The sequence below is a fragment of the Rhinichthys klamathensis genome, unplaced genomic scaffold, assembly GCF_029890125.1.
Source record: "Rhinichthys klamathensis goyatoka isolate OS25496 unplaced genomic scaffold, OSU_Roscu_1.1 h1tg000186l_1, whole genome shotgun sequence".
Classification (NCBI taxonomy): domain Eukaryota; kingdom Metazoa; phylum Chordata; class Actinopteri; order Cypriniformes; family Leuciscidae; genus Rhinichthys; species Rhinichthys klamathensis.
Genome location: NW_026606714.1, coordinates 789,738 through 798,790, shown reverse-complemented (window position 1 = coordinate 798,790; position 9,053 = coordinate 789,738). Strand labels below are relative to the sequence as shown.

The 9,053-nt window shown below is 33.9% G+C and overlaps 1 protein-coding gene across 1 annotated transcript; it reads right to left on the bottom strand.

Annotated features, from left to right (window-relative positions):
- Nucleotides 1–2,000: 2,000 nt before the first annotated feature.
- il12ba (interleukin 12Ba) lies at nucleotides 2,001–4,829 on the bottom strand. The gene is made up of 8 exons (XM_056261885.1): nucleotides 4,795–4,829; nucleotides 4,369–4,465; nucleotides 3,921–4,190; nucleotides 3,402–3,504; nucleotides 3,137–3,315; nucleotides 2,870–3,039; nucleotides 2,429–2,538; nucleotides 2,001–2,284 (listed from the first exon to the last, which is right to left on the bottom strand). Exons 2-8 carry the CDS (start codon nucleotides 4,463–4,465, stop codon nucleotides 2,224–2,226), a joined length of 990 nt encoding a protein of 329 aa, XP_056117860.1. The 5' UTR covers nucleotides 4,795–4,829; the 3' UTR covers nucleotides 2,001–2,223.
- Nucleotides 4,830–9,053: the final 4,224 nt, after the last annotated feature.

The following is a 9,053-nucleotide window of genomic DNA, read 5'->3' as shown; positions in this document are numbered from 1 at the left end:
TACCGGTTCCAGCCTGGTCACTGCCAGCTCCGCTTTGGCTCCCTGGCCCTCCATCCTTTCCCCTGTTCCACCTTTGCTCCACCACCCTCCTGGATTTTTTGTCAGTTTCAGGGGCATCTGAAATCCGCTCCGTGTCTCTGTGTTAATGACTTTTTTTTTATTCCTTTTTTTATATTTCCTTGTTGTGCCTTTGTTCAGTTCCTGTTACACTATCTCCATTGTAATCTTGTTAGTTTCCATAGAAACCCTTTTTCGTTACCAACTGATCACATACACCTTTCATTCACTTAGTCTCATGTTACCTTTATGTAATTAAACCCTCTGTCATCGCCTGATCATTGTCTCGTGTTAATGTTTCATTCTGGTGTTTACCTGTATTTTCCATGTGTGTAATAAATGTGTTTTCATCGTTCCTCTGCATCAAGTATTCTTTGTGGATTATCACGTCTATCCAGTGTGTGACAGCCTCTGCTTTCACACTCAGACACAAAAAAAGAATGTGGTTAAAAACTGATGACCTTAATCACGCTTAATGGGGAATTATCATCTCCAAACCCCTAGTAATTTCTCCTCTTGTGGTGAAACCACATCTGGCTCAGCTATTTACTCATGTTGACATGTACTTCCCTTCTGTATAAACATATGATTAAGCATCATCTACAGAGTATGATGTAGCACACATGGAATATACAGTAAATGTCCATTCAATTATGAAATACAATCACATGTTCACCCACAACAGCAGTCCCTAAAGCAGCCTTGTGTTAAGATAACCAAAAACAATAGTTTCAACTGACAAGAGTCTCAAAAACTGTACAGGTCCTGAACCACATCAAAAACACAGTCCCATAATTACTTCTATTTTTATGTTTAGTGAAAGCTCATTTGCAAAATGACTGCTGACTAAGATTCAGAGAAAGAGAGAGATGACTATAGATATTTCAGACCTGTTAACATACACTATTTTTAGTGGACAGTCTATCCATTATAAGACAAAATAAGAAAACATTTTATTACCTTTTATTATAGCCACAGACAGTGAGTCTGCTGCATATCAACTGTAAATCATTTCATTGTGAGCATGTGAATGTTTCTATCAGCCTATTAGCAAGAGCACATGTCCCAGAGGAAGTGAGCCAATATTCTCTTTTAGTCTCTATACTTCATAAGTAGGTCAGCAATCTGTACCCTCTTCACTCTCATAATGTCTCAGTTGAGGAAATGGTTTTTATACGGGCCTCTGATAAGGAGGGACTGTGGCTTTCTCAAGATGTTAAGAAACCAACCTGTATAAATCAAGAATAAATACAGACAAGGTTTCGTCTCTTTTTAAAATGTATAATGTATCTTTTTCAAATATTGTCTGTAATAATTTTAATGATTCGTTTATTTTCATTCACCTCCTTTAAAACCGATTGCTAATTTTGGTAATTAGCAGAGTTTCAGTCACGGCTGATCTGCTCTGAGAATGAATGGCAAAATTGTTTGGGTAAGTTCCTCAAAATGAATCACAAATTGTACCATTTCCAAAAACCCAGCGCAAGAGACAATTCATGGTGGTTAAGTATCACTCACACGTGTTTTTTCCAGGCTTCGATAGAGGGTTTGTTTTTTACACAACATTTGAACAATCAGTGATTTAAGCAGTGCTTCTGCTTTGATGTTGTAACTCTGTTGAACTGGGGGGAATGGCACTTTGTTTTGCTCCACATTGAGCTGTGACAGTAATTTCTGTCTTGAGCTGTCTTGTGTGTGATCTACAGAAAAAGAAAGACATTTGCACATAATTAGGACCCTAACAAAGTCCATACCTTTCAAATGTGTGTCATTTTTAGCAACCTACACACTACATAATAGTTCACAACTGGTGAGACATGACATGAAATGTTTTTTTTAATTTAAACATGCAACACAAACATATCGATGCATATTGATGTTTTATGTCTGATATAATCATGTAAAGACATCAGAAACATTGCAATCATAATAAATACATGTAACGCAATTGAAATGTATTACAGTTATAAATAATTCATTTAAGGGCATGATAGTGTTATTCATTCTATTATAAAATAGATAAACTATTAAAAGAACACATACAATGTGTTTGTATTTAATTATACAGTATATGACCAAAGTAGGTCTAATAGGAGTCAATCTTTGTTCATAATGGTTAAAAACATTTAAAAATATATAAAGTTTTATTTAATTATACATAATAAATTATAGCATCATTAACTTTGGTTCTTGGTTCCAGTGCTTCTTGTTTTTTTTGTTTCTGAATCTAAAAAATAAACAGAGAAAGTTTGTATTACAGTGTGTGCAGAAAAACAAAAACATGAATTAATAAAGCAATAAGGATATTATTTTAGGGATAAAGCAAATTAATCTCCAGCTAAAAAATAGAACAAATCTTAAATACACGTACTTGTACATGCTCCATTCACTCCAAGAAGAATTACAGAATTCATCCCTCGCTCTCACACACACCGCCATCCCTTTTTTCACCGGCACCTGGTGGCTTTGTGTGAGGTAAGTCTGAGCACAATGAGAACAATATAAATACATATAATAATAATAGTTTTAATTATTTATATATATATATATATATATATATATATATATATATATATATATATATATATATATATATATATATAGTGAGAACAAATATTCCCACATATAGGAATAAATTCCATTTTAAAATATATTAAAACAGGCATTTTTTTAAATTGTAATAATATTTCAATATTTCTGTTTTTACTCTTATTTTTGATCAAATGAATGGTGAGCATAAGAGACATTAGAAATCGTAATTATTCCAAACTTTTAACCGGTAATTATTATATGTAAAATCAGTTAACAATACCTTTGGCAAGTTTGGTTTGGAGCAGTCACATTTTTCGCCTTTCCGACAGCGAATCTCTTTCACTTGGAAGATGAGAGGGAAGTAGGAAGATGGTGTGTTCCAGGAGAGTGGATAGCCAACTTCTACAGATGTTTTATTGATCCTGCTAATAGCCACCACATCAGGCCTCACTTAAAAGTGGAGAAAAAGATGTCAGCAACACTGTTTCATATTCAGATAAGTGACAAAATTCTATAAGCCCCATCTTATCAATTTTTAAGCACTCACCAATATCCATGATGTAGAACTTTTTGTTGTAGGTTTCTACAACAAAGCTACTTCTGAAGTATATGGTCAGGTTGATGCGGTCCACCTCCTCTGAATAAGCACAGTAGTCTTGATCTAAGCATGTGATACTCTGTCCTTCGGAATCCAGACTGCAGCTGATGTTGCTTCCACCGTGAGGCCTGGATCAGAATCACACAGTCAAACATTTTTTCTCTCCACATTTCTCACATCATTGCAGATGGCAGAGCAAGTTTGGGAAACTTACCGTGTGGCTTTGATATGAGCAACATGGCCATGCCTGTTCTTATCCCATGTCCAGGAACATTGGAAGGAACCTCCATAGTTATTTGTTGAACAATGGATGTAACCTTGTTTGGTAATTAAATAAATCAAATAAATACACATTATAAACATAAAAATCGTTTGCAATCAAGTGTTTTAAATTAATCCTTATATGTAGAGCAAAGACTCATTAAATTGATCAAAAGTAACAGTAAAGCCATTTATAATGTTAAAAGATTTCCATTTCAAATAAATGCTATTCTTTTGGACTATTCATCAAAGAATCCTGAATTGTTTTTATCACGGTTTCAACAAAAATATTAAGCAGCACAACTATTTTCAACATTGATAATAATCAGAAATGTTTCTTAAACACCAAATCAGCATATTGGAATGATTTCTGAAGGATCATGTGACACTGAAAACTGGATTTTCTGGAAGGTTTGAAATCATTTCAATATTATGAAAATGCTACAGTACACAATGTAAATGATGGGTCTACCTTTCTCAGGAGTGTTCTTGATAATCTTCTTGAAGGTCCACTGAGCCAGCACCAGTGTGTGGTTTAGGTAGGAGCCCTCCTTGTTGAAACAGGAGTAATTGGCCCCCTTCCACCCCTCCACTGTGACCATGATCCTGTTTTCTTGAGCCTCCAGATTTTCATCTTTGTTTTTGGTCCATTTAACATTTTGCCCTTCGTAGGCTTCTCCACAGATAAGTGGCACTTGTACCGTGTTCACATCTTTACCAGCATCTACATTCACTACAAGCACTGATGACAGACAATTGGAAAATAAAAATTAGAGGTGCGACTGCATAAAAACAAGCCCAAATACAAATAAAATCCAGTTAATAAGCAGAGCTCAAGTAGGAGTATTTCAGGGTCAAGTAAATATCTAGGAGAAACTAACACAATAAAAATTCTTCAGACATGATTCAGAGATACAAACCATTCGGTTTAAGTGTCCAGTGACTCTCAGTTGTTTTGATGGATCCTGCAGTAGAGGACTGGAGAAACATCAATGTACCTAGCAAGAGGAAAAACATCTGTTGGTAGAAAAAGAAAAGGTTTACTCTATGGTCATTTGCCTGTCATTTTGTAATAGAATATTTGGCCTATTGTTTGCTATGCGTGTTAAATTGTTAATCCTACTTCTGCTATTGTTATACATTTCTAAAATTGTCAGTTTAAATATAAAATCTTTCTCCTTAAGCAAAACTATTGCTCGTGGTGAACTCTTAGGCTACCATAAATAATAATAATAACAACTGAACAAATATTTGATACATTTTATAATTAAATAATATTTAGAATTTACAGTATTTCAGTAAAATAATTAAGTGGTACTTTTAATGAGATTATAAAAGAGACTTACCTTTGATCACTCAAAAATCCAACCAGATTGACCTCGCTTTGCTTTGTTGTGTTTTAGTGTGCAAGCTTATAAGTAACATGTCAGGAGGGCAGAATTTCCCTGGCCAGGAAAAGTCCAGTGCAGGTTATAGAGGAACCAAACACAGAATGAGCAACTCCAGAACCTGAGCTTTCCTCTGACTTCCTCTCACTTCCACTGAACCTTCTTACTGTCACTGAGTCCTATCTCTTCTCTAATAATGGTCTATTTATATACAATAACGAAGCCCGTTCAGGAAAGTATGGCGCTTTTATTGGACTGTATTACATTTGGAAGGAAAAGATAGGACATGAAATTGCTAATTGGTTTCCAGTGTGGACTACTGAGCCTAAAGGGTGGGAAAGAAATTTAGTCAAATATTTGTTTTCCAAAACCTTGGGAATTTCTGCCACAAGTTCTCATCTGAAAGCCAGAGGATGATTTACCTGGTTGCGTTACTGTGTTTGATTTGCTTGTCCCTATACCCTGCTCTGCTGTTTTTTCCAATTCAAAAATTCCCCTTTTCACTCAGATTATGTCATTTAGTGATTTGTGCATTAAGGGTTCTGATTAGAAATTACACATGAAACACTGATGACACTATTCAGCATGACACAGGAAAAGTGTTCTATAAGATGCCTAGTATATAGATAACGTTTAAAAAAGAAAAGAAAATAAAGAACTCTCAGCTCAGTGGTCGTGCCCGAAAGCTGAAAAATGCTGCCCCATAATTCTGCGCGTTCCATTCTGTGTCAGTTGCGTTAAAAAATAAATATGGTGTTTGAAAGTTGCAGTTGGTGGTCAGTTTGTGTGTAAATGTACGTTTTAACCAAATTTTTCCACTTTTAATGTCATTATTAGTGAGAAATTATTGTAGTAAATAAATATAAGGTCTATTTTGTTGTAGATGAATCGTTTGTAGAAACATAATTACCATGGTAAAAGTATTAATTGAAGGGTGACGTTATTTCAACCCAAAGAGAAAAATTAAGTTAAAAGAAGCAGGTCTTTTTATCCATTATTTGAATTTAAACAAATTTTATTGCATTCCCTAACTGAGAAACACTAAAAAATTTATGATTATTTCTGCCTTCTGGATAGTCAGGAGAGAGAAAAAAAACACTGAACGGTAAGAATAATTACTTGTTAATGGATATTTCATCTTTAACAAGAGGACAACCCTAGTGAAAAAAACTTATTCCAAAATGTATTTAAAATACATTTATTTCATACTAAGTATACAACAAACCCATTAGCATATTTACTGACATATCGCTTGAGACTTGTCTGATATATAAATTATAATTAGACTTTATTTGGAGTACTACTTTATTGCAAAATACAATTTTTTTTATATTAAGCCTAAAATGTGTTTATATATATATGTATATATATATATATATATGTGTTTAATATCACTGTATGACATCAGTCTTTAAATGCAAGACATTTAAAGTGTACCTATCTTTAGTTGGATCTCAGTACTATTTCTGGATAAATATAGTAGATAAAGTTCACAATTAGTTGTTCCAATTTAGCAGACAAGTCAAATCAAGTCATTTATTATTGTCATGTGCGCAAGTTACCAAGTACAATGTAAATCTTACTTGAATGCTACTCCACAGACTATAGACAGACCAAATACAATAAACCTCACATAATAAGTCATGAGAATCATATCAATTTAGTATATCAAAAGTAAAATTGCAGAGTATTTATATATTAAGACGTAATATGTAAATGTCTTTGTAGTATACTTAGCATAAATAAATGTATTAAAAAATTATTTAGTATATTTATTTTTCACTAGGGAAGTCATGAATCTGTAATTTTTATGAATCGTTTTATGTAATTTTTATGAATCGTTTTATGTAATTTTTATGAATCTCTAATAAGTGGCTATATGGTGGAATTTCAATGTTTTGAATAACTGTTGTGCTTTTCTTTTCCTTTCCTCAGACATTCAGTTCTACCTTTTCATGAAGCATATGACTACAATGGGGAAGAAACACATAATGCTGACCTTCAACATGCTGGATTGGGATGCAGATAGAGAAATTGATTTTGGAGAGTTTTATCTGATGGTCTGCATTATGCTCAGTAGTGAAGTAAGACATTCTCTTACAAAACATGAGCACATCAAAAACAGCCCCTCCACACTTACCACAACAACAAGACCTACAATATCTGAGCAAAAAGCCACTTCCCCAGCAGGAAAACCCCCATTTACGGCCAAATTCCCTCTGTCTTTATCATTGATATTGGTTTATGAGATCAAGAAAAGCTATGCTGTGATCAATGTCACATTTGATAATTCCACATACTTCATTTTTTTCCATTTAGCAAGTTTATTTACTTAATCATTTTAAGGCAACAGGTTTCCTAAATTTTTTTTAATTTAGTCAACTAATCACTTTTTACAGTGTAGCAAAACCATCACCTCAAAAAAATTCAGGCTTTCGGATTCCACTTCGAATTCCTTTTTAACCTCAAGAGTTCAGAGCTCAAAAAACTTTTCACCAGTTTGACATCAATAAGGATGAGGTAGATTTTACAGCTACAAGTGCTCCTTAAATATTTAACCCTCATGTGGTGTTCGGGTCAATTTGACCCGGAGAAGATTTTCTTTTTCCCGAAAATACTAGTTAATGTTATCGCTTTGGACTGAAACTTAGTGACTTTGTTCCCAAACGGTTTAACTAAATCTCAGGTTTTTTTTGAAAATTTTCTTATTTTTTTGTGGGAGTTTTGTTACATTGTTACACTTGTGGTGTTCCCGGTCAAAAATGACCGGCCTATAGAAAATAGCTTATAAGTCACTCATTATACCATATTTTCACCCAATCTTGGATTCAATCTTTTTGTGAACTTGTTCTCTTTCAATTAGGACTGGTTTTATATTTCTGTTTGCATCTGATTAATCGGGGGCCTCATTTATCTGAAAGTAGGCATCTCATTTTTTGAGTAAACAACAAATAATTTATGAGTAAATTTGGAAATATGAAAAAAAAAAATGAAAAAAAATGGCTACTGTTGATCACACTAGTCTACTCTAATGTTTCACCAGGAATTTTGTTTTGAAACTTTTGTTTTGTAAAAAATATGGCACATAGTCACACTTGTGGTGTTCCCGGTCAAAAATGACCGGCCTATAAAAAATAGCTTATAAATCACTCATTATACCATATTTTCACCCAATCTTGGATTCAATCTTTTTGTCAACTTGTTCTCTTTCAATTAGGACTGGTTTTATATTTCTGTTTGCATCTGATTAATCGTGGGCCTCATTTATCTGAGAGTGAGCATCTAATTTTTTTAGTAAAAAACAAATAATTTATGAGTAAATTTGGAAATATTAAAAAAAAATATGAAAAAAATGGCTACTGTTAATCACACTAGTCTACTCTAATGTTTCACCGGGAATTTTGTTTTGAAACTTTTGTTTTGTAAAAAATATGGCACATAGTCACACTTGAGATGTTCCCGGTCAAAAATGACCGGCCTATAAAAAATAGCTTATAAATCACTTATAATACCATATTTTCACCCAATCTTGGATTCAATCTTTTTGTCAACTTGTTCTCTTTCAATTAGGACTGGTTTTATATTTCTGTTTGCATCTGATTAATCGTGGGCCTCATTTATCTGAGAGTAGGCATGGTCAAAAATGGTCACAATGGCCGACCATTGAAAGTGAATGGGAGAGACTGAAAATAACAGAACAATTTAGTTTTCAGGAGCATGTTCATTATTTTCATGTACACATATGAGCATGTGTGCTTGCAAACATCGAGCCCTTGGACCTGTGCATGTATCGATACATTTATACACACGCTACCCAGACACACACGTTAAAACACACAAACTTTTTTGAGTATTACACACATTCTTTTCCACAGAGAGAAATTTGATTCTACCCTAACCTGCATCTAATATACATTTATCCATCTGACATTACCACACACACACACACACACACACACACACACGCACACACACGCACACACACACACACACACACACAAACTGGCCGTGACTGCAGTGACCCGGCTTCAAAAGAATCTTTCTTTCATGGTCTTGTTTCATCACAGCTTCCAGACAAAATATTATGACATTTTGTTTTGGAACTGTGAGGTTCTCACACAGAACTAGACAATATTTACAAATATACATCATGTGATAGCACAGGCATATATAAAATGCCTCACAGCACCTTGCTTGTCATTCATTTGTGGCAGCAC

What these genes read in the sequence shown, in the direction of transcription:
- il12ba (XM_056261885.1), bottom strand. Translation starts at nt 4,465, where the DNA reads ATGTTTTTCCTCTTGCTAGGTACATTGATGTTTCTCCAGTCCTCTACT. An exon ending in CAAGAACACTCCTGAGAAAG is followed by an intron (nt 3,505 to 3,920) that starts GTAGACCCATCA and finishes TTACCAAACAAG; the next exon opens with GTTACATCCATTGTTCAACA. An exon ending in CCAAACCAAACTTGCCAAAG is followed by an intron (nt 2,539 to 2,869) that starts GTATTGTTAACT and finishes CATTGTGCTCAG; the next exon opens with ACTTACCTCACACAAAGCCA.